The sequence below is a fragment of the Anopheles gambiae genome, chromosome 2, assembly GCF_943734735.2.
Source record: "Anopheles gambiae chromosome 2, idAnoGambNW_F1_1, whole genome shotgun sequence".
NCBI lineage: Eukaryota > Metazoa > Arthropoda > Insecta > Diptera > Culicidae > Anopheles > Anopheles gambiae.
Genome location: NC_064601.1, coordinates 84,256,956 through 84,284,941, shown reverse-complemented (window position 1 = coordinate 84,284,941; position 27,986 = coordinate 84,256,956). Strand labels below are relative to the sequence as shown.

At 47.1% G+C, this 27,986-nt stretch overlaps 6 protein-coding genes across 6 annotated transcripts in view; 3 read left to right on the top strand and 3 right to left on the bottom strand.

The window, feature by feature from the left end:
• Positions 1-2,680: 2,680 nt before the first annotated feature.
• LOC3289964 (uncharacterized) lies at positions 2,681-3,484 on the bottom strand. Its single transcript, XM_556059.4, has 2 exons — positions 3,279-3,484; positions 2,681-3,174 (listed from the first exon to the last, which is right to left on the bottom strand). Exons 1-2 carry the CDS (start codon positions 3,373-3,375, stop codon positions 2,987-2,989), a joined length of 285 nt encoding a protein of 94 aa, XP_556059.4. The 5' UTR covers positions 3,376-3,484; the 3' UTR covers positions 2,681-2,986.
• Positions 3,485-6,231: 2,747 nt separating this feature from the next.
• Positions 6,232-9,443, bottom strand: LOC1276114 (cap-specific mRNA (nucleoside-2'-O-)-methyltransferase 2). The gene is made up of 2 exons (XM_315423.5): positions 8,203-9,443; positions 6,232-8,123 (listed from the first exon to the last, which is right to left on the bottom strand). Exons 1-2 carry the CDS (start codon positions 8,878-8,880, stop codon positions 6,639-6,641), a joined length of 2,163 nt encoding a protein of 720 aa, XP_315423.5. The 5' UTR covers positions 8,881-9,443; the 3' UTR covers positions 6,232-6,638.
• A 955-nt stretch (positions 9,444-10,398) lies between these two features.
• On the top strand, positions 10,399-12,376 carry LOC5667142 (UPF0489 protein C5orf22 homolog). The gene has a single exon (XM_001688609.2). It carries the CDS (start codon positions 10,886-10,888, stop codon positions 12,284-12,286), a length of 1,401 nt encoding a protein of 466 aa, XP_001688661.2. The 5' UTR covers positions 10,399-10,885; the 3' UTR covers positions 12,287-12,376.
• A 175-nt stretch (positions 12,377-12,551) lies between these two features.
• LOC1276112 (protein Gemin2) lies at positions 12,552-13,908 on the bottom strand. The gene is made up of 2 exons (XM_001688608.2): positions 13,440-13,908; positions 12,552-13,353 (listed from the first exon to the last, which is right to left on the bottom strand). The coding sequence occupies exons 1-2, from the start codon at positions 13,644-13,646 to the stop codon at positions 12,712-12,714; spliced, it is 849 nt and encodes a 282-aa protein (XP_001688660.1). The 5' UTR covers positions 13,647-13,908; the 3' UTR covers positions 12,552-12,711.
• Positions 13,909-13,944: 36 nt separating this feature from the next.
• LOC1276111 (DC-STAMP domain-containing protein 2) lies at positions 13,945-16,248 on the top strand. The gene is made up of 4 exons (XM_061647005.1): positions 13,945-14,546; positions 14,621-14,881; positions 14,960-15,173; positions 15,247-16,248. The coding sequence occupies exons 1-4, from the start codon at positions 14,069-14,071 to the stop codon at positions 16,232-16,234; spliced, it is 1,941 nt and encodes a 646-aa protein (XP_061502989.1). The 5' UTR covers positions 13,945-14,068; the 3' UTR covers positions 16,235-16,248.
• Positions 16,249-17,914: 1,666 nt separating this feature from the next.
• The window catches only part of LOC1276110 (breast cancer anti-estrogen resistance protein 1), a 118,630-nt gene continuing 108,558 nt past the window's right edge, over positions 17,915-27,986 (top strand). The window contains exons 1-2 of the mRNA XM_061647003.1: positions 17,915-18,051; positions 19,068-19,540. Coding sequence (XP_061502987.1) covers positions 19,211-19,540 — 330 coding nt within the window. The 5' untranslated portion in view covers positions 17,915-18,051; positions 19,068-19,210. The remainder of the gene's footprint in view (positions 18,052-19,067; positions 19,541-27,986) is intronic.

The window sequence follows — 27,986 nt, the reverse complement described above, 5'->3', positions numbered from 1 at the left end:
ATTGCAACTCGCACGAAGGGCGATAGGCTCTGCTCCAGAGTGCTGCAAATGTGCGGTTGAATTTAATTTCAATTTTACTGTAAAACATTTCATCCGAACCATCATCATAGGGGTGAACCCTTTTCTCGGAAGGTTGGTTGTTTTATATTGTGCAGTAATGAGGGGGAAAAAGAGAGAAAAAAACACTTAAAATCCACGTTTGACGGATTATCGGGGCCTGCTGAGATGATAATCACGCCGGAGCGGAAATCGAGCCGGCTTTTTTGCATTCGGATGTTGGGAAAGACAAAAACCCCGCTCTAGATTCACCGCTCCGTCCGCCGCAGGGGTTAATGTGATTACGAAGCCAAATAAGGGATCAATTTCAAACACGCTTCCATTTCCCCATCCTTGTCTGCATTCGTGGGTTAAATAGACGGGTGTATGTGTGTATGTGTGTCTGTCTGTCGGGAGCACTTGAACGTCAAAGGGAGTGTGCTATAGACCACGTGTGCTAGCACAATGGAGGCGCATTGTCTTTGACGACGATTAGGCATCGCGAAATAGTACGTATTGGAGTGAAATTATTGTTTGGTGGTTGTCGGTATCGGTAATTTGGTGTCTTTCTTTGTTCCTAGTATTCGAGTGTTTGCTTTTCCAAACACTCGCCTTTGCTGTAGTGGTGCGACTCGCTAACAGGTTTCTCTGTATGATCGCATCAAACGGGTCCGGTAGAATGATTATTCTTAAATGAAGGTGTTAATTGTTTCGTGCTGCTGCTTCTTGCCCCACCCGAAGCGAGAAGTGGCGATGGAGATGCTTTGAAAAACCTTGAAGACCTTGAACCGTGGTTAATTAATTACTGTCTCCATTGCGTCAATTCGTGGTTTGATTGATCAATTTTTGGAGTTGTTGATGAACATCTAACTGTACGGGTATGTCCAAATGGTAGAATTTGTTGAGTTGAGTTTTTGCCATCAATATTTTATCAATATTGTTCTTATTGTTCTTGTTATTTTCCTGTTATTTTGATGATTACTATGTTGGATTGTACTGTATAACGTAAGTTAGTTAAAGAGTTTGCCTTTACATTTAAATTAAAGTTGAATTTATGAATTATCTTTATACAGTCTTTTTTCTGAAATTGTTAAACATGTTTTAAAATTTTGTTGTTATTACAACAAAAAACACTTACCTGTGTTTTGAATTATTTATTTCTAATTAAAGTTCATAAGCGTTACGGCAATACGGCTGGGCCGTTCCATCTTCTGAACAAACAAAACATATTATAAGCTTATTTCATTTCATTTCATTTACTACTTTCAATATGTCTGCCTCTGTGGTTGAACATACATTGCTTAAAATCTAGCTGGCCCTATTGATACTTAAATAATTGGAACTAAACTAAACTAACAGGAAATAGAAAAGGATGTAACAGCATGGACATCCATAGTGAAAGGAAAATAAGCTGCGGTAAAGCCCAAAGTCATGCGAAAAATAAGGCCAAGGTTTGAATAAGCTTTACCGATGACTAATTCAAGATGACTATCGAATGATTGCCTTTCGTCTAACATAATACCTAAATCGCGAACACATGACACCCTGTTGATAACAGTGTTACTAAGAACATAATTGTGAATAAGAGGGGAATGACGACGACAAAACGAGATGACGCTACATTTACAGAGCTCTAAAAAGTTTGACGCACACCAGGAAGAGAGGGAGTTAAGAAGAGATTGGAGTGCGCTGCAATCATCCTCTTGCATCACTGCAACAAATACTTTAATGTCGTCTGCATATAGAGGTCGGAGAATAAAACTAATGTCATTTATGAATAATAGAAACAATAGGGGACACTTCCTTGAGGGACACCAGAGGAGTTGGAAAACAGTAAAGAAAAGGACAATCCGTACCTAACATGAAGATTTCTGTTAGAGAGGTAAGACCCAATCCAGTGAACAAAAGACGAAGATATGCCTAATTTAGAAAGCTTCATCAACAGTAGTTTATGAGATACTCTATCAAAAGCAGATTTGATATCTGTATACACTGTATCAACTTGGTAATCTGTATCCAAATACAGAAACAATTTGGATATGAACGACATAAGGCTAGAGGTAGTGAAACGTTTTGGCATAAATCCATGCTGATTAAACGTTATGTACTGTTTCGATAGAAGCAAAAATTCAGAATGAACGATGATTTCCAATACCTTGCCACTAGCGGGAAGTAGGGAAATGCCACGATAGTTGCTTACTTCAGATTTACTGCCTTTTTTAAAATAGAACGTACCCATCCTGTTTTCCATAAAGCAGAGAAACATTCATGTTGAAAGGAGAGAGTGAAAATGAATGTCATTATGGGAGCAAGAGCGTTGGTGCACTTTTTAAAGATGTTTGCAGGTATACCATATGGACCAGGAGAATAAGAAGGTTTTAAGGACAATATAACGGTTGCAACATTTTCGACAGTACAATTTAGCGAACGGGAACACAAAACATCGCGAGGTGTAGTAGAAAGTCCACCCTCTAACAATTCATTATCTTTAATGTAATCAGAGTGATTACGAGTAGATCGAGCTATTAAACGGTTAAGTTTTCCAGTTCTCCTTCAAACAATATCACATTCGACTGCATTAATATAAGTAATAAGCACATCTTTTCAACTCAGTTCATTTACTTTGAAAGCCCTTTATTACATTTGTGTAATTATGCCGCACATTGCCCAATTTGTTGACTGAAACGTCACGCGCCTTCTAGACACCACACGCCATTAATTATGCGCCACCGGATACTGTGTTACGCATTCAAGAAGCCCAGGGCGGCCGCGATAGTCAGCGGCAAACGTACGAACCTGTATACCACCATTAATTAGGGAACTTTTCCACTCGAATGTAGCTGATATTATCAGCATCGTCTTGCACACTATCTAATCTAAGCTTACAGATCTCAGCAATCGCGTTGCAGCACGCCGGGAAGTTGTTTTGCGCGTTGCGCGGTCGCCCGTACTACACGTAGGAACAGAAGCAGCGGCCGATGGTGCACGATCCTCGGCGGTAGCCACGTCCGCGGCACTGCGCCGAGCAGGTAGGATTCGTACAGGTAAGCGTCTGCACCATGGCGCTACGGGACTGCGCAACGAGCGGAGCGGAAGCCATCTGGAAGGGCTGGATGTGCGGTCGTTCGGCGGGCGAGTCTGTATGCGCGTGAGGGGCGTAAAGGGTAAGGAATAAATTCAGTATAAAAAGTTAATAAATGTAATTTTCTGACACTAAACAAACATCGCGAGATATAACTTACTGGGAGAAAGTGGATTAGCGAACGTCATCTCGGTGGATACTAGCACCAGTAGTGCGATCGCACCAAACAGTGCCACCAGTTGCGCTATCGTACGCATGTTTGTGCAAAATTTCACCAAAAAACAAGAGTTACACTTTTCTTTTTCACTAAAGCACCAGGCACCAATCGGAGAGGAAGCTCCGTAGTCAAAAATTATCTTCAACAGACTGACGTCGTTTCGGTGGAAGCTAATATCATTTATATTGTGAGTAGTTGTTTGTGATTTTTTCCACCCCACCGATAGGTGGAAACGATAGGGAGAGAGGGTGTTGGGGGGGGGGGGGGAAGAAGAAGATGTCCTGGTAGGAGGTGATGGTGGTGACTAAAGGTCGTCGGATGTCGGCGATAAGATCGAACGCGACAACCGAAGCAGACCATGTACGGGAACCATCGGCTGCCAATCATTACGGTAACGGTGCTGCTATTGCTTACTGTCTCTTGGTATCACCACTACAAGCATTGTGTCTCTTTGCTGGTATCAAAATTCTTCCTCCTGTGTTCGAAGGTGTGGAGCAGGTATGGAGGGAAAATAGGCGGTCGGTGGTGGACAGTCGGTGAGTTGATTTGGAGCTATTTGTTATTGGAATGTATGTATTCTTTACGACAAGTTACACTTGTACATTCCATCGCCTTGTATGATTACTGCTTGATAATTAATTCCAGCAAGCAAACAAACAATTTTAATAGATGTAGGGAATAGGCGGACTCCCACCACGTCGTGGCAACACCAAATCTGGCTGGTTCGACGAAGAAAGCAGACAAGTGACCGAACGTAAGAATTATGCATACCGAGCAATGCAACAACGGCATAGGAAGGGGAATACACACGACTCGGATGCGAAGAGAAACGAGTTCACCGCTCCAATAAACACGCATGGGAAGAGCAAAACATGCGGGAACTCGAGCAAATCAAAGAGGCGTATGGATCTACACAAAAGTTTTACCAAGCGATGGCATGTCACCGAAACAACGTTACACCTAAGGTAACCTGCTGTCGCAACAAGGATGGAGATCTGGTTAGTAACTAGCCTGGGATCCTCTCGCGGTAGGCTCAGTACTTTGATGAATTATTCAACGACCAGTTTAACGAACAGCTAGAGTCTGCACTAGCAGATAGTGTCATGCTATTGCAACATAGCATCGAGGAAACCCGAAAAGCTATCCGTAGGCTGAAAAATAACCGACGGAATTGCAGCTGAACTGGTCAAGAATGGAGGTGCATGACTAGAGAACGAGATTCATCAAATTGCTACTGAAGTGTGGGATAGCGAATCGATGCCTTGTGATTGGAATCTCGGCATCATCTACCTTATATACAAGAAGGGAGACAGCCTGGACTGCAATAACTACAGTGGTATTACGATTTTGAATACCGCCTATAAAATATTCTCCCTGATTCTTCAAGATCGTCTTGTCCCGCACGTCGAAGAGATAGTCGGAAACTATCAAAGAGGACTCCGAAACGGAAAATCAACCACTGATCTTCACCATGCGGCAGATATTGGAGAAGATGGCTGAATACAGACACGACACATACCATCTTTTCATTGACTTCAAAGCCGCATAGCATGATAACATATCCAGGGTAAAATTGTACGACGGAATTCCGGCCGAAGCTAGTTAGAATGACTATGACTAACTATTGTGGTCCAACCTGACTGCGCAGTCTGTCCACCGGGACGCGCCACTCACCGACAGCAGTCGTATGATGTGTGCGTGAAAGGATGTGCGTGAGTTCCCGGGTCGCTGACCAGAGAAGCAGAAGGGGGGATAAGGGAGCGAAGAGAGAGAGTAGGGACATTCGTGCGGTTGAGCTAGGTTAGGATAAACGGGCCCGTTATAGCATTAGTATAGGAATAGGGAATAAAGATTTCGTAATAATTTGTGTGTCGATTCCTTTAAGTGTCTTGTTTGTTTCGAATTGTTTTAATCCCCGTGCATCCGACACAAAACTAACGTCACTTGCCAGGTGAGGATGGGTGGAAAACTCTCAGGACCTTTTGATACCACCATAGGTCTGCACCAGGGGGACGGGCTTGCCTGTCTCCTATTTAACCTGGCACTAGAGAGGGCCATCCGCGACTCGAGGGTGGAGACTACGGGAACCATCTTCTATAAGTCAACCCAGATCCTGGCATTCGCTGATGATATAGACATCATTGGTCTGCGGTCTATGTAGCAGAAGCTGGTGTCAACATCAGCGGCCCTACCAATAAATAATCAGAATCTACGTAGGCGTGACGTGCAGATAGGTGAACGCACTTTTGAAGTCGTCTAACAATTCACTTATCTTGGGTCAAAGGTCAGCAACGACAATAGAATGGAAGATGACTTGCGCGCAAGGATGGTGACTGCCAACCGGTCATTCTACAGCCTGAAAAATCAGTTCACCTCAAAGAACCTGTCGCGACGGACAAAGCTGAGACTATATAGTACCTATATAGTACCGGTACTCACATACGCCTCTGAGACATGGACACTGTCCTAATCTGACGAAGCCCTCTTAGCCGCGTTCGAGAGGAAGATGCTCAGAAGGATACTTGGCCCCGTATGTGTGGAAGGACAACGGAGGAGCCGTTATAATGACGAGATATATGAGATGTACGGAGACCTGACTGTCGTGCAACGTATCAAGCTCGCCAGGCTCCGGTGGGCTGGTACGCATGGAAACGGACGACCCAGCCCGTAAAGTCTTTTTAGGCCGTTCACAAGGACAAAGGGGGCGTGGTAGGCTCAAACTGAGGTGGCAAGATGGCGTGACGGCGTCCGCCATTAAGGCCGGGATAACGGACTGGCAGAAGAAGGCGCGAGATCGTGAGCGGTTTGAAACACTCCTGAGGCAGGCCAAGACCGCAAAGCGGAAGTGGCGCCGGATAAGTAAGTAAGTAATAGACGTTTGTGAGTAATAGACGGGTTTGTGGGTAAAAGTTTATTTTAAGTAATTATGAATTGGATGAAAAATTGGAGTACGCGAGATAACCTACACTATTGGTAATCATAAAATAACATCAGTACATGAAACATAGATAACAATACCTTATCCATGATCGAGAAGCAATCACAGCTTGCGATACACCTTTTTAATGTTTTTGGACCTAAACGGACACCATTTTGACTACACATTTGTTGCATAATAACTTTAAACGGTTAAAAAATAATTATACTTATAATTTGATTTCCTTAAATGCAACCGAGTTTCTGACTTCCTTGCGTGGCCCATTAATATGACCCCGGATGTATGGATAATTAATTAACTGTCACCTTGAAGAGAAATAAATAGTTTTGTTTAAAAGTTTTCTAAAAAAATCGCTACCTATTGGCCTAGTCTACGTTAAGATGACGCTGAAGCTCCTCCAACAATCGTGCACAGTAAAACAGACAGAGTGCATTGTTGTAGTTAAGCAGCGCGTACTGAAAACTGCCACACAGTAGCGCCTTGATTGGAACGATCGCCAGTACAGATTTCGCCGGCCCGGGCAAACTGGAAGCTCTCGTGTAGGCTTTCAGCACCGCATCGTGCATGCCGACCAGACTGGTGAGGGCACTTTTTCGCAGCCTTCGAAAGACGAGCCGGGTAGGGGACGATTGCTCAACTTCCTCAAACACGCACTGCTTTAAGAGATAGAGCAAACCCACGCTAACCTGCGTTAGGGGGAGCCAGTTTTGCACCACAAGCTCGATGGGATCGTACGCTGCCACTGGCAGGTTGTCGACGTAGTTTTGCCCTATGAGCTCGAGCACGGTGTGCACGATCGTGCGAAAGAGTTGCTTTTCGTGCTGGGCAATGTTGTCTGCGATCGATGGGTACGATGCGATACTAATCGTGACAGTATTACCGGCCACCGTGATGGGTTCGCCCTGGGGGAAAGGAATTTCCTGCTCCTTTACTACCCTTCGCACCAGATCGACCGTATCGTTCAGCAGCCGGATACAGGTGATGAGGGCAAATTTGGAACTTTTCACCCGTTCGATCGGTTTCCCGATGGCAAAGAACAGTCGGTGCTGCACGGGGGCGAACCCATTGTCTGGGTCCCATTCTTGGAGTGGATCGTTTAGGGTGGCTTGCGGATGAAACAGCTGCCGCGTTAGGGTGAGATGATCTAACCGATCGCAAAGTGAACGAAGCGTTTCGGTCACGCTTGCATCGGCGGCAGCAGCAAGTTGCGTACGTTCGTTGAACGTACCGCGCGATTCTTTCTGGTTGATGTTGAGTCCTTCGGACACCTTGGCCCGGTGCACGATCCGGTGGTTGTTGCGTATTGGGGTGATGTGATACTGGGTGAAAAATATCTCCAAAATGGTTTGCTTAAAAAGGGCGAGCCGTTGGTCCTCGAGCGGATCGCTCTTACGATAGAACCGGATATTGCTTTCGATAACGTCCGTCTGCCATTGGACGAACTGGGTGGTGCAGGTACGCAGCTGCTCTAGGAACGTGTCCGGTATGGTGGTTCGGTTAAAAATTGCCCTCGCTTCGTCCTGCAGGTTGGTGTAGATTTGGTCGAGATACTGCTCGATACCGTTCGGCTGGCGGTAGTGCTTCGCCACGATGTACACCTCCGAGTTGCCCGGCTTCGAGGTGCAGGGTTTAAACACGTGCAGCTCGTCGAAGCAGTGATTTAGCAGGAACAGCAAGCTAACGCTCGAATGCTCGAACAGGGTAAACATTTTCAGCACAAAGTGTTGCCCGGGGCTAAGCACACTGAGAGCAAGGACGGTTTCGGCCAGGTGCAGTTTGGCGACCCGCTCTTCCTGCTCTTCCGGTACGTTTAAGCAGTCGATCGATCCGTCCGCTGTGACGAGATGTACCTGTAGCGTGACAGAAAAAAAAAACAACAACATAGTGAAAGTTTATTTATAGGCAAGGCAGCGGTGGGACGAATCGTACCGTTGGGAAGCGTTGACTTCGTTTGATGATGGCGTCGCGATTTTCCCGCACCATAATGTCGCCCGTACCGTCCGCTCCGAAACACCACGAGCCGAGCGTGTGCAGGATGAACCGATCGTCCGGTATCATGTTGCCCGGACAGTTGCCCTCGTAGTGCGGGTTGAGCGTACAGGCGAACCAGGCCCATTTGGTGCGCGGTGCACAGTGCAGCCGGATGTAGTGATTCAGCCCGGTAACGAACGCTCCGGGCGCTTCGCACAGGTGCACACTGTACAGCTCCTGCTGCTGCCCGTCGATCAGCTCGTAGGCGGACACACACTCGTACAGCTTGGCAAAGGCTTGCGTTACAAACTCGGCCCTGATGCGGTACCGCAGTTCGTTCAGTATCGGCAGCAGTGACGATCGCTTTCGGGTGTGCTGGTGCCAGTCGCTAATTTCAAAATCGTTCAGCCGATTTTTAACCTCGTTCAGACGACGTTTCTGTTCCTCTAGGGCAGGCACCGTGTACGACGGTCCACTGTACAGTGTGTCTAGCGGGGGAAGTGGAGTGTTTGCTGGCAGTGGCTGAAACTGGAACTTTTTCTCAAACTGTGCCGCTGCCTCGTGGTATATTTTTTCTCGCAAAACGGCATCTTCTTCGAGGGCGATATCTTCGGCCGGTGGGATTTCCATCGCCATGAACAGTAGCGGTACGTATTTGCGGGTTTGTTATTGTTTCGAAAGCAACGTAGAACTGTCACTGTTGCGGAATGAAAACAAACGAACAGTAGGCTACAAAAAAGGCGCATCACGTATGGATAAAATTAGTAAAATTTCGTAAAAAGAACGATTTTGCATGCATATTTCCATAACTATGGCATATGAATAACTCACAAAATAATTAAATACTACGAGATTGATGTTTTGGATGCAAAAATATAACTTTTTGATTTTATTTCGAAGAACGAATGGCTACGCAGAACCGCTAACTCGGCGGTATAAACTCGCTTCAGTCAAAAATTAAATGCGTATGTGTGCGTAAAGCCGGAGGTGTCGAAGCAAACGAACTTTTGGGGGTTGCGTGCATAATTACGCACAAATGTTGTTTCGTTCGCGGTTTTGGTGTTGCTTGATGCGTACAATACGATTTAGTTTATCGTTATAAAATATTGTGCACGAAGTGTCTTGCGTTTGTACACGTGTTAATGCCAATGTATGCGAATCGATTGCCGCGTTCGACACTGCTGGTACCGTGTGTTTGTTAGTAGGGGAAAGCGGGGCAAAATGGGCATGTGGGGCAAAATGGGCACCCTCTATTTAAGCATTATTTGACTACAAAGATACTTTCCAATGCTCAAAATGTATTCATTGGAGTGTTCTATGAACACCATGTAAGTTTCATAACCCTAACACAACAAATAACCAAGAAAAGTGCAAAATAAGTTTTAGTAGCATATTGATGTAATTTTTGGCACTTCGAAAATAAGCTTAACCCAGTGTCACAGGGATGCGTTGAAGTTTTACAGTATATATTATTAAAGATATGATATTTCTATACAATTTGTCTGAAGAAAGCAAGGCGATCGAATGCGTATTTATACTTATATAACATAAAATACAAAAATGCTTCACGTGGGGCAAAATGGGCAGTTACGCTTGGGGCAAAATGGGCAGATACTTTTGACAAATGGCGTTTGGTGAGGCTATGGTGTTGTATTTGTCGCCTCAATAATGATAACAGAACAGCTTCAAAAGAATCGATTTTGTAGATTTAAACGTGTAAAAACTATTTTAATTTTGATAACATATTTTTGGAAGAATTTTAAGGGCTTTTCTGACCAGCAAAACAAAAGATAGAACGAAAATACATTTCACGAAACGTGCGCAAAAGCATAGACCATTACCTAAGCGCAGTTGTTGTGGCCCATTTTGCCCCATTGTTTTGACGTTTCACAGTTTGTTTACATATGCCCATTTTACCCCAGGGATATGCCCATTTTACCCCGCGTGTCAAAAATGCTTCTCGTAAAACATCAACTTTTATTTTACATTATTTACATGTTTTTAAGTTGTTTTTATTCTATGTGTCAATTTTAATCCATAGATTAATGGTTGAGGCATACATTAATGAAAGAAAAATTGTGTTTTGTGGAATATTCAAAGGAATATTCAGTAAACTGCTTAACATGCCCATTTTGCCCCGCTTTCCCCTAGTTGTTGAGAGCGCGTATATTTTGAGAAGGGTGTCGTAATGAACCGTCATCGTGCGTAGGGCCCCGAAAAGAAGCAAGCACAAGTTGTGTGGAGCAGCTCCAGCGCGTATAAGTTTCGTGACTATTTTCTACACACACGCACACATCGCACCCCGGACTACGGTACGCCCACCCCGGAAAGGAATCGTCGGCCAGCGGACGGACGCGCACCGATACAGGACGCCCTGGTGGACGGCGCGATTGTCCCCGGGTAGTAGCAGTATCCGCTCGCGCTCGCTCGAGCAGGGGCTAATGAGTGAAAATTGATTGGCAGCCAGCAGCAGTGTGGGCCCTCCTTACCCGAGTGTGTGTGTGTGTGTGCGTCTGTATGTCTGGCTGCTGGTAACGGGTTACCTTGATCCCGGAGTGTGCGGCGCAGTGGCGGTGTTGTGAAGTGGAATTATTTTCTTTACGGATTATACTCTGTACGATTGAATACACAACCAACCACGATGGAAGCTCCCCCGAGTGTGGATGACTCTATCGAGCGGGGGAAGTCGACGGAATGCGACGGGGAGAAGGTGGAAGAAACACAAACAAAAGCAGCCTCCGCAGCGACCAGCCAAATGCCAACCGAATCCGGCGCGGGGGAAAAGAGTGACACGCCGCAGCAGAGCGGGTCGGAGGAATCGAAGGACAGCGCCAACGGCAAAGCGACCGCAGATCACGCGACATCCTCTTCCTCATCATCATCATCATCATCATCGTCATCTTCCAAAGGTGTTCCGGCGACGAGCAGAACGTTCGACAAAGTACCGATCTTTGTGGTGGAGGACCATCACGAAGTGCTCACGTTCCTTTACCGCTGCCTCGGCTCGAAGCATTTACCCCTGCAGGGCAACCGGATCGTGCACTTTGACTCGCACCCGGACATGTGCATCCCGAAGCACATGCCCGCCAACTACGTGTTCAACAAGGACGACCTGCTGGACAGCATCAGCATCGAGAACTGGCTGATGCCGACCGTGTTCGCCGGGCACGTGGAGCGCATCGTGTGGATTAAGCCACCGTGGTCGGAGCAGATCCCGAAGGGCAAGTACGCGTTCCATGTGGGCGAGTTCGAGGGCTCGATCCGGACGGACTCGACGCTGGAGTACTTCGTGTCGGAGGGTTGCTACCAGCCGGAGGACAAGCTGGAGAACCGCAAGCGCCTCCAGCTGGAGGTGTGCTCGGTCGAGGAGTACCCGGTGGCGGAGGACACGGACCTGGCGCAGGGCTACATCCTCGATATCGATCTGGACTACTTCAGCACACACAATCCCTTCCTGAAGATCTACGACCGGGTGCAGCTGTACGAGAAGCTGAAGGACATCTTCGTTTCGCCCGAGCTGGCCGACGACGCGGAGAACGATCTCGCCAAGCTGCAGCGTGTGGCGCGCGACCGGGAGGAGAAGCTGGAGTTTCTCGAGTCGATCTTCCTGTACCTGGAGGAGGTGGGCAACCTGAAGCACTTCCTGGTGGACTACCAGCAGGAGATCAGCGAGGAGTACGCGGGGCTGCTCGAGAAGGTGACGGTCCTGGTGCGGACGCTGAAGCGCGAGTACAAGGAGGAGGAGATCGACTGGTCGATGATATACGATGCCGGGTGCACGTGCGACGTGACCGATCTGCCGCACCACGAGTCGAGCCGGGAGGAGATCGAAACGATGGTCGGCCAGCTGGAGCGCTTCCTGGAGAAGGTGCCGTGCCCGCCGGTCGTCATAACGGTGTCGCGATCGAGCGAAGACGACTACACACCGGCCGGGCAGGTGGAGATGATACAGGAGATGGTGCTGGCAGCGCTTACAAAGTGCCTGCGGGCGGAGCTCGACACCCCGATACTGTACTATAAGGATCAGGAACTTAATTTGTAAGGACAATAATAAAAGAAAACGACAACAAAAAAAACACCACCACCATACACACCAATGCCCCCTTCTCCCTATTTAAGTTAACAAACGAAACTTTTGTTGTGTTTTTTTCATTTCATGGGAGGATAATGATGACGTATTTTGAGGATGTAGAGAAAGAGTAACTCGTGCAAGACCGGACTTAGTCAGATTAGAGTAAAAGAAGCCCATAGAGAGTCGCAGTCTTTTACAACCATGTGATACATCGTCTGGGAGGAGAAATAACCGATTTTTCGTTAATTATTGGATACAAATCCCTTCATTTAAGGCTCGCTAAATATTCGATAATGTATAGGAATAAAAGTAATAAAAAAAACAATCACGAAGCATCTTCCGGACACTCGGACAGAAGGGACATTTCAGAGTGCTTCCCCCAATTCCCGACCCGCTCAGGCAATGTTATCGCTCAGATCGGATTGATTAAAGTGCTTCGAAATGATGCTGATCAGTAGATTGAGCGGCAGTACCTTCGCCTCGTCCTCCTGCTTCAGCTCGTTGCGCAGCGTGATGCACGTTTTGGCAATGTCCCGCAGCACGCTGTGAATGTACGGCTCGAGCGGTTTGATCAGACAGGCGAGTATGGCGTAAATCCACTGCGGTATCCAATCCCGGCGGTAGCCATCGCCGCGCTGCAACAGCTCCTTGCCCGACGTGGACGGTGTCACCGCTGCAACCGTGTCGCACAGCTCCGGATCGGACGGTTCGTCGAGCTGCTGCGAGCTGCTGGAGGACGACGCCTGGTCCGAATCCTGCAGCCACTCGTGCAGATACTCGAGCAAAATCTCCAAATTCCGCTGCGGTATGCTGAGCAGAATGCTCACGTACGGCAGGTTGTTGGCACAGTATTCGTGCAGGTGTTTCCGATCGTCAAAGTTGAGATAGACGTGCGTTCGCTGCAGGTTTTCCTCGTACTGGGCGCTGCTACGGTACGCGGTGATGGTGTCGCGCAGTTCGGAAAACTTTTGATTCTGCATCGTTTCCCACTCGCGGGTCGGTATCAGGGCACGGTGGGCCACGTTTTTAACGTCGTCCTAAAATTTTAAACACAGAAAAAAGAACAGCGTTATGCGTCGTTGCGCAATGGTTTAGCAATTACGTCCGCGACAACGGCACCTACCGTTGGAACGGCGGCCAGCCCGGAGAGTGCTTTCTGCTGACGGCGGGGCTGCGGCTTCTCGGCCACCACCACCACCGGACATTTGCCCCGCTCGTACATCACCTTCTGCAGGTACTGTTCGCCGGTTTCCGGCGTCAGGTTTGGGTCAAAGTTGGCATCCGGCGGTTCAACTGCCAGCGCTGGTTTCTGTATCGTGTCCACCTCCATACTGTGGTGCGATTGATGTGCTGCCTTACTAACCTCTGTGCACTAGAACGCGTTCCGTTGCTGCATAACGCGTGCACTTTGCGCAAACTTTCAATGCAATTGCATAGCTCGGCTATTCCGGGAAGGAAAACGGACGGGGCACAGATTGCGGTGCGATGGCGAAAGGAAACAGAAGTTGGTTGGAATTGTTGGGATAAAAGATGCTAAGTTTGTTTTTGGTTTGCTTTTGTACACCGACGGGAGCTGAGTGACAGCTGCGCGCTGTTTACCGGGCAGGGTTGGGAAGTTCGATCAAGAGCGCTCGGGCTACGTGTACCTTCGCATAGCTTCAGTTCGGTGCTAGGATCACAGCAGTTGGTGTTTATCGTGTGTTTGCGGAACCAGCTTTCAATGTGGTCCATTTCCGGTTGGAGGTAACGAAAATGTCCTGGCGGACAGTTGAAATCATTACTCTTGCCTCTATACAAACGGTGATTGTGAACGTGCTGCTTCTGAGTCCGCTCGCGTTCCGTCCGGCATTGCACTGGCTTTTGCTAGCAGCATCCTTCGCAGTCGGGCTAGTGTTGCTCAAACGGAGTAAAGGCGCCCGTTGCGTCACGATGCTACTGGTTCCACAGTTTCTAAGCAAACGAGGTCGAGCAGCGTTGATAGGATACATATTTCTGCTTACCCTCACCGGACCGACGGCAAACACGATGGTGAACGTGGAGGTGCTGGGGGAAACGTTGAGCTGCACCCAGGAACAGCTAAAAGCGGCCATACGGGACACGATCAGTGCGCTAAAGGTTCCCTTTTTGGCGATGAAAAAGATCATCAACGAGCTGCTGAAAACGGTCGAGCGATCGTTCATGAAGGTACAGCGCATCATGATGGAAATGTTGAAGCTGGTGAAAAGGATTTGTAAGTATTTTTTTTCCACTCAGATGGTTTGTTGCAAAAAAAGGTCACTTCTTGTCTTCTCTGATGCACTTCAGTGCACTCGATCAAAAAAGCATACGATTGGCTACGGGATATCGTTTCCGTGTGTAACGATAAGCTGGGAACACCTTCCGAACGGTGCCTTCACGCGCTGGACCAGGCAATCGATGGATGCAAGGAGGAGATGGGAGCCATGGACTTTCTGTGCGAAGTGACACAGGTTGCCAAGACGGTCTGCTACGGTGCGAAGATGGTGGACTATTTCTGTGAGCTGATCGATTTCATAAGTGACGCTGTTGTGGAGGAAATTGAACAAGGTAAGTGCAGGCAGCGGAGAAATTGCGTTGGTGGTGGAATGATCTATTGATTCATTACCCTGTACTGTCATTGGAAAGGCATTAAAAGGCTGATGAATAATTTAGAAGAGCTGTTCCGAGTGAAGGTGGAATATGATCATACGTTTGATTTTAAAACCAACGTGTCCAAAACGCTGGCGGAAATCAGTGCCGATATAAGGCAGGAAATAGCGAACCGAACCTTACCGCTCAGAAGGACATTCAACGTGCTGGGAATGGTCACTAGTGGCTTTTTTATATGTATTGTTTTAAGGTGAGATTGTGTACCTTGCTTCTAGAGCGGGAAAATAAATATTTTCTAACCATTCCTTCCCATTCCGGTGCAGAGCAATTCGTTACTGGAAGCGATACTTGAAGAGGGATCACTTTGATAACCATTTCCTTACAGAAGACTTCTATCAAATTGAAAAGCGAAGAATGGAACTGAAGGTGGAAACAGTTTTCCCGCTCACACGAAAGGAAGCTTCTCGCTATGTTCCGCTTACTTCGTTCCATTTGACATGGAAGGAACGCTTTCGGATAGCAAAATCATTAACATTTTTGCTGATATCTTCCGTACAAGTGTGTGGTCAGCTAGCTGCCGATTACTCACTCTACTGGCTGCTGACGCTTATAAAGCATTTTTTGACCGAAGGATCTACAAATACTACGGCACGATCCTCCAGCTCCGGTACGATAACACCTCTGTCGGTAGGAGTAAGCGGAGAGGGTATACTAGCCGACACGCTGCGCGATATTGTGCGTTCCTTTGAACCGATCGTTAACGGAACGGCCATCGATCCTGCTGAATGTATCCCGGACGCGTCTACGCCTCGTTTTGCCCGTTACGGACAGATTGTAGCATTGCTGGCGCTCTGTTGGTGCTTTGCCTTTCTCGAACCGTACGGACTGCGCGTAAGACAGCTTGTAATGCGACGCTACTATCCCGCGAGGGCACGTGCGCGGGCAATCTGGCTTTATGGTGATATTTTGCTAAAGCGAGAGAGTTTGCTTAAGATGCTGCGGCTGCAAATTGCTGGAACGAGCAGGGAACGGAAGCAACAAGAAGCGGTAAGCTGGATCGATGTGGTACGGGCGAAGACGAACCGATACTGGATCTGTCGGACGGTACTTGGACGGGGTGAAACCGTGCGATGTATTCTGTGTGGCGATGCGTTGAATGAGCGCGACGATCCACACGTGCGATGTTCGCGCCCCGACTGTCCCGGGCTGTACTGTCAGGATTGTCTGCTGGAAACGGGAAATAATTGTTCACTGTGTATGGACCTGCTCGTGTCGGAGCGGAGCGGTTTCGATGAAATATATTTGGAATAGTTTACGTTACTGAATCTCGTCGGAACTTGAAATATCGTGTCTGTAACGCAGTGTATTAGTGATGTAGTCTCTGGAGCGCCCCCACGACTTCGATCCGACTGCGGTTATTATTAATCCGATTAATCCGGTTAATCCAACAAAATCTGAACCCCTAGATCCGCTTCCCGGGCGGTCTTGTGGTAAAGTCGTCAACACGTACGACTCAATAACATGCCCGTCATGAGTTCAAGCCTATAATTGACCTTTGAACTTGACTCGATTGACTTTTTCCAGCTGCGTGATATTTATAAGTCTCGAAAGGCCTATAAGCCATGATCGCCTAAGTCGTTACACCAATAATAAGAAGAAGGTCTGGTCTGCCCAGTATCAGAGTCGTCCGTAGTCGGAGTCGACCGGAGTTGGTTGGAATCAAAATCAAACTGGAGTCGGAGTCGTCTGGAATTGGTCAGTGTTGGGCTGGCATTTTATATCGTTCAGTTTATTTTTTGTATTTTGTTTTGCGCGTGCACTTTGTAAACAGGATTTTGTTTTTGACTCCGAAAGTCTACGGACGACTCTAAATGGTTCTGGATGGCTCCAGATAGCTCTGTATAATGGATATTCGGAGGTTTATGGTTATTCCATCTTTATCCGAAGCCTTCTGGAGCCATCCAGAGTCGTCCAGAACTTTTAGTGTCGTCACTAGTCCGAGTCGTCTGGAGTCACAGTCGTCCGGAGTCGTCCGGAGTCGTCCGGAGTCGTCCGGAGTCGGAGTATTCTGGAGTCGGAGTCATCCAGAGTCGGAGTTATCCGGAATCAGAGTCAGCCAGATCAGTCTGTAGTCGTCCATTATCGTTAGCAGTCGTTACCTACCTTTCGGAGTCGATTTCGAGATTTTCGGACTCAGATCGCAGTCGACTCCAGATTTTGTCCCGTCTTTACCCATCACTACAGTGAACCACTAGGAAAATGGATGTTCTACGAAAAATACCGCCAACGCTAAAGCTACAAAATGAACCCGGCATTTTTTTCGTCCTACGTTCATCCGAGCGCTGGCCAATTCATGCGCTGACGTTTTACCGGCACCTGTACTTCCAAACGGTGCCTACACACGAAGGTCCTGTTCGGCTTACGATGAAACTGATTGCGTATTCTGCAGCCGGCACGATACCGACCGCTCATTTCCCCTTCCATCCCCCATTGCCCAAACCACCTGTTATGGATCGCCGTACCCCGGGGCCTCCATTGACGTCATGGGCAACGCGACCAGACAATTTGGGGGAAAGCTGAACACATCGGCCTAAGCAAAACACCACTGCTAACTGGTAAAGTTTTCCACTTGCAGCTCTGTGAAGCGAATGAATGAAAATGAATCCCCTGCTCGCGCCCATTTTCCAAGTGGAAAATGGATGCTGCGGTGGTTTGCAGGGAAATGCGAACGAAATTACCCGAACGCCCCGGTGTGCACACCACAACCAGACGACGACGAGGATGATGACGAACAAGCGAGAACCGGTAATCAACCGAGAGCGTGAGACAGAGAGAGATAGAGACAGAGAGCGAGCGCGATATGACGACCTACTCCACTGTTGTGCCATGCTTTGGCCTCCCGCTCTGGCAAGGATAACGCTGAGGTGCGACAGGATCTCTTTGTTATCTCGTGACACCGAGCATTCCGGGTGCGCTTTTGTGAATACGCTTTTCCTCGCTGTGTCCTCCGGTCCGCAGACAAATGCAACCGTTTTTGCGGTGCTGCAGAATTGTTTGCTGCTGGTGCCATCGGTGGTGTGTGTAATTCGTTTAGTTCCTCGAGTTCCGCTCAGGGGCTTACTCCAGGGGTAAGACGGGTCCGACAGACCAGACTGGGGGCAGACGGAGTGCGGCGTTCCAATTGTTTATGTCACGCCGTTCGCTGTGTGTCCTCGGGCGTCATATTCCTGGCCAGATCCAGTAGCGATAGGGGCAGTGCGCGCGTGACAAACTTTTCCGCCATTACCGGCTTTCGGCCGGACGGAATTGGTGTTGTGATTTTCTATCCGCTTGCAAAAAAATAAACCCAACCGGAACACACAGTGTCTGAGTTTGGAATCATCCCTTTTGCTTTGCTTTCAACTTTTGTATGGTGTAGAACGTAACCTATCACACGGGCGAAGCGAAAGCAGCATTTTCCGAAACCCGAACGACGACGACACACTTGTGTGTGTGTGTGTGTGCGAGTGTTCCGAGCACTGGTGGCCTTTCTCGGCATACTGTACTGCTGGGTTGGCTGCTGGCTCGTTCTCATCCTAGCGTACTGCCGGAGTCTGGCAAGAAGTTCCGATCGGTGTGCAGTGTTGTTCCGAGTTTGCCCTTTTTAAGCGGGAAGGGGGAGTGGGGAGAGGGCTGCAGAAGGGTTTTGGTTCTACACAAACAGGCTGTTTGTGTGTGTGTGCGTACAGGCGCGCATTTTCATTCGGAACCACGACGACAGTTTTCACGGTCCTTTCTCGCGGGGCTCGGGCGGTTCTGTGTGCTAACGATAGATTTTTACCGGACCAGGGAGACATTATTGTATCGCTGGGTATGTGTATGGGTCGATGGAAATCGCTGCCAAAATATTCCCCAGCAGGGAACAGGTGCAATTGATTTCTTGTTCGCGTGGGATAGGGCAGGGCCTAAGGCCTCAGGCTGTACTGTTCCGGTTCTTCTCGGTGCGTTGTGGCCAGGGAATACTCTTTACGTTCGGTCGGTTTAGTGCGTATGAGTGACTGTGTGTGTATGTGTGTGCGTGTCGGGATTCGGGTGTCCGTTTGTAGTAAGGTGTGTTCGGGCGCTATTTTGGCGTCCATGTTCTTCTCTCCCGTCGACTGTGTAGCGTGTACGAATTTGTTGCGAATTTACTCAATTATGTAATCATCTGTTGAACGGTGTGAATACGAAGAGTAGGCCACGAAATTGAACGGTGTTGCGTTAACGCGAGTGATACACACACATTGGTGGCCAATTTCCACCCCCGAAATGGATCAGCCCGCCGCATCGCTAACCGGCAGCGTGTTTCCGGTACGCCCTTCGCTGGATCATTTGCTCGCAATGGGAGAGGATGACGACGATGACGATGAGTTTGAAGGTGCCTGTGAGGAAGAGATGCAGAAGAAGCCGGATCTTGTTCCCGTTGCAGTGCCGGACCGTTGCTCACCCGTTCTCGAAACAGTTCCCGAGCAGGAAGCTGACGGAGAGGATCCGGCGGCTGCCGCGGATGAGGAGGATGACGATGATGGTGCGTCAGAAATGACGGAACTTCAGCAGCTACCGGACACGCAACAGTCTGCCGGCGCGGCAAAGGAACAGGTAAGTAACGAACACGTCTCATCCCTTCCTCTCTGAGATTGATTTTCCTTCTGCTAAACCTACACGGGGAGCTTTAAAAAGCTCATTTTTTCATCCTTTGATTGAAGCCTAATTCTGATATTCTTTTAGCGGTGCTAGAAAGTGCAAAATCAGGGTTCGTGCTCGTGCAACAGTTTAAAGCGTATCCTCTTTGGACCCATCAGCATCCCACTCGGCGGCTCCACCCCATAAAAAAATCGGCCACAATACCCCACAATAGTCCCCGGAAGTGGGTTGGGTGTTCCCTTTTACCGTTTTGTCGAAAAGAAAATCGATCCGTGCAAAACCGTCCAAAAAGGTCGAAACAGAGCACCGAACCGTACACCGGGGGTGTAGTTGTGTGTCTGTCGGTGTGGAAATCATACAGCAAAAAGACTGTTAGAACACGACCGGTTCACTGCTTTTGCACCACCAGTGAACTGCCATATTGCGGCGAAAAGTAAAGTACTATAGGAGAAAGAACACTTCCTACCCAGCACGACGGAGCGTCTGGGAAAAAGCTTGGGAAAATTGCTTTTCGGTTGCAGTTGGCAAAAGCGAAGCGAACTATCACGAGTATGATGCTGTGTGAATACCCTCGGCCATATAGTGGAAAGTTAGTTCCGTTGCCGGTTTTTTTTCCGAATCAACCCTACCGGCCGCCCTTTCCTTCCGTGCTTGGTTTTTGGGCTTGAAATAAGTATGAGGGTGAGTTGGATTATCAAGCATGGTTTACTTTTCGGAGAGAGAGAGAGAGCGCACATAGCGTACAGGAGCGCATGGCGCTACGGAATATGAAATGCGGCTCCTCGCGTGGCAACGGACCTGCTGGTGGTGTTGGCATAGAATGCGGCGGTATGGAAACCATTAAAGTAATATCGAGTGGCGTTCCCTTTGCCGTTCCGTCACATTTTTCCGCAAGCTTTAAGGGTTTACCAGTTTACACGCAGCGGCGCCCCGGAGGATGACTTCCGGCTTTTGTGCGTTCGGAGGAAGTAACTAACGATGAGTGGCTTTTATGTGCTCGCCCCTCCCGATGTATAGGTAGTAGCGGGGGCCGTACTATGTAATCAAGGATTAAACCACCCCGAAAGGTGCACCAAGGTATCTTACCAAGTCACCCCACCGGTCAGGTGACAAGAACGTAGCAAGGTGTGCGAAAAGGCGAAGGCGTCCGTTTTTATCTCACGGACCCGTCGTGTCTCATCGGATAATCTGGCAATCTATGCAATGGCGCGCCGTTTGTGTGGGGCTGCCGCACCGAGAAGCGCCCGGGTATCATCATAATAACAAGTTTCTTGTATCTCTAGCGCTTGTGGAAAGCGGTAATGAAGTAATCCACTTTTTTATTTTATTTCGTTTGTCTCGCTTTTCCCTCGAGCACTGTACGGGTCTAATCCGTCCCTAAAAGACCAGTTCGGAGTGACAGTAGTCTTATCAATGGGCGAGGGTATTAATCTCCTTTGGCTTTCCAGCCAGAGTGCCTTATCGTGTGACTGGAGCACAATTTTTCTTGATTGTGGAGAATCTTTTCCAGAAAATGGTGGATGATAAATGTCCAAGAGGGGCGACAATTTGTCGAAGGAAGTCTTGTGTGATAATGCTGATCAGGTTACGAAAGAACAGTATCAGAGTGGATCATATTTAATGACTCTTAACCGGTAACTACGAAAGAGATTATTACATACACTGATAATTTGGTTTGATGATACAGGTTTTTATGTAAAATTTTCATAACGTTTCATTATTTATGTTTCAGTATTCCTATTCGTTTAGCAAAAAACCTTAATCAAGCAGTTCAAAAGAGCCAACAACTCAAACCAAGCGAAACCCAATTATTGAAATCGAAAACAAAATATCGAACCGCCGTCATATTTCAAGATTCGTTTCACACGATTTGTTTACCCAGAGTTTACAACAAAAAAGCCAGCGTAAAAAGTAAATAAAAAAGCAGATCAACTTGGCGTGTTCCACCGTGGCAAGATAAGGTCCTCTGTGGCTAACACCACCAGCTCTCGAGCGTGAGGTCTTTTACCTTGCTGCACTTTTCCCTCTTAGACTGCATCTTTCGACTTCTCTTTTGCCTACGGTGTTGCCGGGGCACACCGGGGTTTCGTTTGATCCGTGTCCGTGCGCCTTGGGTGTTTCTTTCTTCATTTTTTTTTTACACGAGAAAGAATCACACTTTGGTTTAGCATTTGGTAAAACACGTGTTTGTGGCTGTTTGCTTTTAGTTTTCTTCGTCGCACCCACCCCCAGCAATCGCACCCGTAACACTCTCCCAGCTTAGATGACTCCGAGGTGAAGTTGACCAGGACCCTGGGGCTGAATGTGCGACGACGACGATGATGATGAAAAAATAAAACTCCCCTAAACCTGCTATCGAAAAAAAGCGATTGACAGTCGAACGTGTACCGATTTGGACAAGCATTATCGCACCTTTAGCCACCGATGGTGACGTGCCGTACACCTTTCCCGGTGCGTAGCAAGTGGGAAGGTGTCTCGATTGGGTTCGCTGTCCATTAGGGAAATGGAACTGCTGGCGAGTTGGATTGTATCGCTGTCACCAAATATTGACACATGTCGGTGACACTTTTTGGTCGGGTTTGAACTCTTAAAAAAAAAGCGTAACATATTTGCTTTGATATTGAAACGATTTCAAACGTCTCGTTTTTTTTCTTTCACGCATTTTAGACCGACCACACCTAAGGAATGCTTTACGCTGGAAAAAAAGTAAAATGCAAACCAAACGAAATGAAGCACCACGCGAGGGAAGACTCGTATAAGCTCTCCTATGCCGTCTGCAAACAAGGAAGGGTGGGACATACCCCCCGGGCGGACCGGCGACCAGACGGTTGAACACATGTAATTCACCAACTTGTTGATGCAGCGCAGCATACGTAGCAGCGGTAATGCACTTGTGTCCAGTGTCGTCGTCGGTGTGGAATACTTACGGGGCCGGTGTTTCCCCGTACGCGCAACACCACAGTTTCGGCAAAGTTTGTGGAGAAAGTGAACAACCGTTTCCTGGAGCGGAACCCTTATCCCATCTCCTTCGGGAAAGGTGTTTTATGGCTTTCAATGTTTGCGCTGCCCCCCTGTCGAGACGCTCAAACTTTGCTCATAAAGTGTGCAGAGTCACATTGGAGGGTCATTGGAGCTATATGTACACATGCTCCAAGCTGGTGGAGTGTGTGCAAGCATTCCTAGCGTGTTTGAATTTTAGAGCTTTTTTCCTGAGAAAGTTACAACGGATTGTACTGGAATGCTTACCTTTATCGAATTTCTATTTGTCTTTTGCTTGTGTGTAGCTTTGCTGTTGAATCTATTAACCCTCAGTTGGGTTGTATTCGACACAAAAGTATTTTTAGTGTCCAAAATGTATAAATTGCAGACTGTTAACCCCTCAGGATGTTCTTTCGATTCGATTGCTAGCCGTTTCTTACCAATTCGTTCTAATGATTTATGGCTGGTTTTGTTGTGGGGACAATTGTTGACCCTTTAAGACCCTCATATGTCACATACTAGCCGTTCACTGTCATATTTTTTATTATAACTTTTGGACATCCACTTTGTTCAAGGTCATATTCTCATTTTCATCCCTCTCTTTTAGAGAGCGTTTCTCTGGTTGATTTGTGACACACGTGTGACATTTTAACCGTGAAAATGCGTGGGCTTAATCGTCTGGCTCGAAGCGCTAGCGCACCGACAGCTTTAAGTCCAGAATTTATGTTAAAATTAGAATAACAATACGAAAGTGAAAGAAAGAGCAAACGATCGATTAAACGATCAATATGGATGGGGGGCGGTGGATATGGGGTCGACGATCGAGTCAACGTGTGTGTCCCACTTGTAAGCTTATTTCAATTTAATTACCACAAGATTATGGCTATATGACACCCGTAAATATGACCGCTAACGAGTGAAAAAAGATGATCCATTCGCCGCATTATAAAAGCATCAAGTGACAGTTTTTTTCTCTCAATATTTTCCCTTTCCCTTTTCAGCGTGTGGTGAGTTACGGAGTTCCGAATGGAAATTGTGCGGCACGATTGAACTCGCGCCAAGATCGCCAAAGCAGCGCTGCCATTCCTACCAAAGCGCCCCTTTTCCTCCATTCCCCTTTTTCATCTGGGCTCGATTGTTTTGCTTTTCGGGCGAAACGAGGGAATACGAAACGAGCCGCCTAAAGTTAGAGGCTCAAAATATTGGTGCATTTCCCAGAAAACCGCTTATTGTCGGTACAAGAATGGAATGTTGTTTACATCCTTTAGGGCTTTTCTTTCGCCGTTTTGAGGGCCTCTCTCTCTTACGCCGATACATGTTGCGCCTGTGTGTGCGGTAGGTTGACACCGCGTATTGCTTTTTTCGTTCTGTTCTCAGCTTATGTGTTTATTATTATGCATGCATGCATGTTTGGCACGAACATCAAAAGCATGACGGTAATTCTAATTGTGATCACATGTTTACCGCGTGTGTTCGGGGTAAAGCGATCGGCGTGGGTTTTGTCGTTTGTGATTGATGTTTTTGGGGAACTTCATGAGAAGGTTTTGTGCTGAGGACGTAGAATACGAGTATTGTATTGAGGTATATTTATTGGTTTCCAATAATATTCTATAACAGTTGAATTGAATGAAAGGCGTTTCAATCGTGTATAGAGAAAGCTTACCTTCTTCAAGCACGTCCATTGTCGACGGTCGTTCTAATTCGTTTTCTAACCCTCAACTGAACGTTATTGTTATCAATATCATCAATCATCTTCGCTTCTATTTTATATTTCAGTCGCTTTTAATTAAATTCTGAGTGATAAGCACCACCACCGGTGAAGGTACTTCAAGACATCTCCAAAACAGAAGCCGATGGTTTCCACTTTTTCCCGGATACCTCTAGAGCGATAAAAATAAACGGCCAAACATAAGAAACGGTCGCGTGGCCCTCGCTAGACTAGACAAAAGGAAAAGAGTCCCGCGAAAAGGGTGGAACGAAAGCGAAGCATATCGTGCTGTCTACAACTTGTTCTCGTTCTATTGTTATTGCAGCTCGTTAACTTCTCCAGTTCGATCGAGGAAAAAAGGGAAGGCGGTCTATCGCCTGGCGAGCTGGGACTCACCGGACAAGTTGGATGGGGCGCACGATAGAAAGTGTAGGTAGAAAAGATAAGCGTCGTCCAACATCGGCGGTCAACATCTCCTGTTCGAAGTGGAATGTCTCAAACTTTGTTGCTGGCGTTGTGTTTGTTGTGACGTTTTAGTAGACGCGACGGATGAAAATAGAGTTCAGAATGCGGTCCGTGAGAGTGTTGAATGATTTGAGCAACGATTCGCTTCGAGTGATATCGCACTCGATCGATAAGATGGCAACTCCACGAACCCCGGGTTGGATTGGATCGTGCTCACATAACCCCATCGCATGGGGGTAACCCGTGTCCCTAGGCGACCTCCAACAGTTGTTTGATTGGTAACGCTTTTACCGCCGTCCCAAAAAAAAGCCAAGAGCGGAGGTCATATGCGATGCATGATGTTGACCCATTGCATCTTCCCCGGGCGGGTGGTTGGCTTCCATTGGGACGCAGTGAACTTTCTTACCTGGTCGCCGGTTCGTGGTGCCCTTTAACCTCCACAGAAACTGGCCCCGTGCTGGCCGTATGTCTTCCGACATGCACGCGAAGAAGGGTTAAGTTTTTGGACATCTGGAATGCTCCAATCATCCAATTTCCATCGCGCACCATCGTCGACACTATTATCCATGGCTCCACGTGTCTGCATTATTTCTTCTCCACGTGTACCGCCTCTCCGCCTATCGGAATCGGCGTGTGTTCTAGCGAAGGAAGTGAGAAGTTTTTTTTTGTTGCATGGTGCCGCCTGCGGGTTCCGTTTCGCTGACGGTTCGTTAGTGTCCATTCGGACTTGGAAAGTACTGCCCAACCGGAACGGGGCTTGGTGAGGTTTCTTTTCTTGTGCCGGTTGGCGCTGGACGTTCTTCCTGGCCTGTGTATGGCGTCTTCTCTCGTAGCGTAGAAGACACATCGTGAGGCGCATTTCTGGTAACAGGAAAAGCTATAGGGAAATGGAATTTCAAATAGCATCACAAGGAGTTGTCTGGATGCTCTTTGACACTGTTCGCTGGTTTAGAAGTGATGTTAGTAGAGCGAGACGGGAAATGTCCTGTCTTTTCTAGACGCCTTGCTATCTCTATGGTGAATTTGTTTTTTGCTTTGAATTTTAAGAACCTGAAATACAGGTGAATTTTTTACTGCTCAACTTCCAATATATCCAGGAGAGCACTAATTTTGAACGACAGTAAATAGCGATAGCACTAAATTATGTCATCGATTAAATGTGAATCGTTCTCAATACCCAAAATTAGCTCACCAACGCTTTCCAGCAGTGTTTCGGCAAATTAAGAATTGTGATTACTGGAATGAGGAATACATTTAGCTACTGTTTCTGTTCTTCCCACCCTCTCGGTTGTGGAACTGATATTAAAATCCCTTCGTACCCCAGTGCCCTGTCTTACGTGCATATCGCAATCGCTAGCCGAGCTTTTCTAATTAACCAAAACGGCTAATTAAAACCGCCCCTTTATTTTCATTTAAAAGATCTCTTCTACAAAAGTCTTTCATTCTTACACCCAACCCAGCCCAACCGAACGAATGTATACCGACGTTTCGATTCCTCCTGGTAGTAAGAATCGTTGTTCCAGTTTCTTTGCCGACGTGAGAGCTCCGTCCGCTTCCCCACGACTCATTATCTGCTTCTCTGCCTACCGATCGCTTGCAGGAATTGTTGAGCAAAGGAATGGGGAGCATTCTTTCAAATGATTGTAAAATGTGCAAAAGAATATATACTGAAACAAAAAAGCGAAAAAAATGCTTGAAAGAATGACGTTATGACTAGCTGTAGATGTAAAGGAACGTGAATGAATGTTTTACATTATTCATCTTCCTCAGCATATAACATGATTGCACCCGGGTTTATGCTTTCCGTTGTGGATTGTAAAGCGTATTTCCATTCCCTCCGTAGAGCAGTAAACAGTGTGTGGGGTTGGGATTCGGTTTTAGGTCAGCGAGGGTGAGCACTTTAATGCTCACCTTTAACCCTCTTGAAACGGTTGAGCTGTATGGAATTGGTGTCGGGTTTCTTGTAGACTTATTTCTGTTCATCAGGTGAATAATGAATGAGAATTATTCTAAATTCCATTGGTATATCTTTTACCTTGCATTGTGTACTAAAATTGTACTAAAATACAAATGAAAAGCCAAGCCTCTTATTGTTCATTACTCGGCACACCTTGGGGCGAGAGCTCCTGAAAGGCGGATAACACCTGCCGGATTTGTTGATTTGTTTGATTATCTATGTATCACTTTGGCCATCTTCTACGACGACGACGCCTTAGAACCGGGTTATGTGTCCACCTACAGCAGCTAACAAGTGTCGCTACCCAAGCTGTTGACGAACGCTTGAGGTCAACTGTGTTCCATTTTGTCCCATCCTTTACGTGCTGTCTTTCGTCGTTTGTTGAACAAACAGATTATCATGCTCCTATTCAAGCGATAGCTGTGCCTGCAGCTTCCGTGCTTGGACTCTAGACCCTTGGGGGCACCATCCGCTTTACGGATAAGATCGATCTGATGGTGGTCTGTTTTCTAGAAATTCTGTTTACCATTAGCATCGCTCTCCGAACTTCCAAGCTTTGTGGTACATTTTTTTGTTGTGTGTTCGTCTCTCGCGCTCGGCCGATTCTTTTGATTATTTTTGGTCTTGCCGAGTTGAAGACGACGGGTGCTAATGAGCCTAAAATTAGCTCCATCTAATGAATGTATCCCCAGTGGCTTGGTTGGTCCGCTGGCGATGGGATGCCGTAATAAAAGCCCGTTTCGGTTGAGAGTAACATTCGTGAGGTGTGTTTGTCCGTCCAGCCTAGGCTATTGCATGCAATGTGACTGTGTCATTCCGTAGCATATAAAGGATTTTCGATGTTCAAATTTGTCTTTTCTTTTGCACCGGATATTGAATTTGTCGCCAGTCAATTCCTAGCGTTAAACCAATTACAAGAAATCCTCCTTCAACTAAGCCTCTTCAGTATCTTCTTAATGTCAGCTTCACTATTTCACAAACTCCAACCGAACACTTTGCTGAAGTAGACGTTAGTTGTTTTTCTCGCGCAAACAAATTACCTCGAAGAGCTCGATAAAAACGACCAATAAAAATAAACCAACTCCAAAACGACAGCACGAGAATGATCGCAACAAGGAAACGAAAACAAAACAATCAAATATTATTGAACCTGTTACTGATACTCTCTCACGCTCTCGCTCGCTCTCTCTCTCTCTCTATCTGTCTGCCGTAAACCTCCAGCAAAGGAAGCATCCAATTTTAATGCGCAAGTGAAGAAAAATTGATGTCGTAAAAGCGGGAATGCCTTGGCC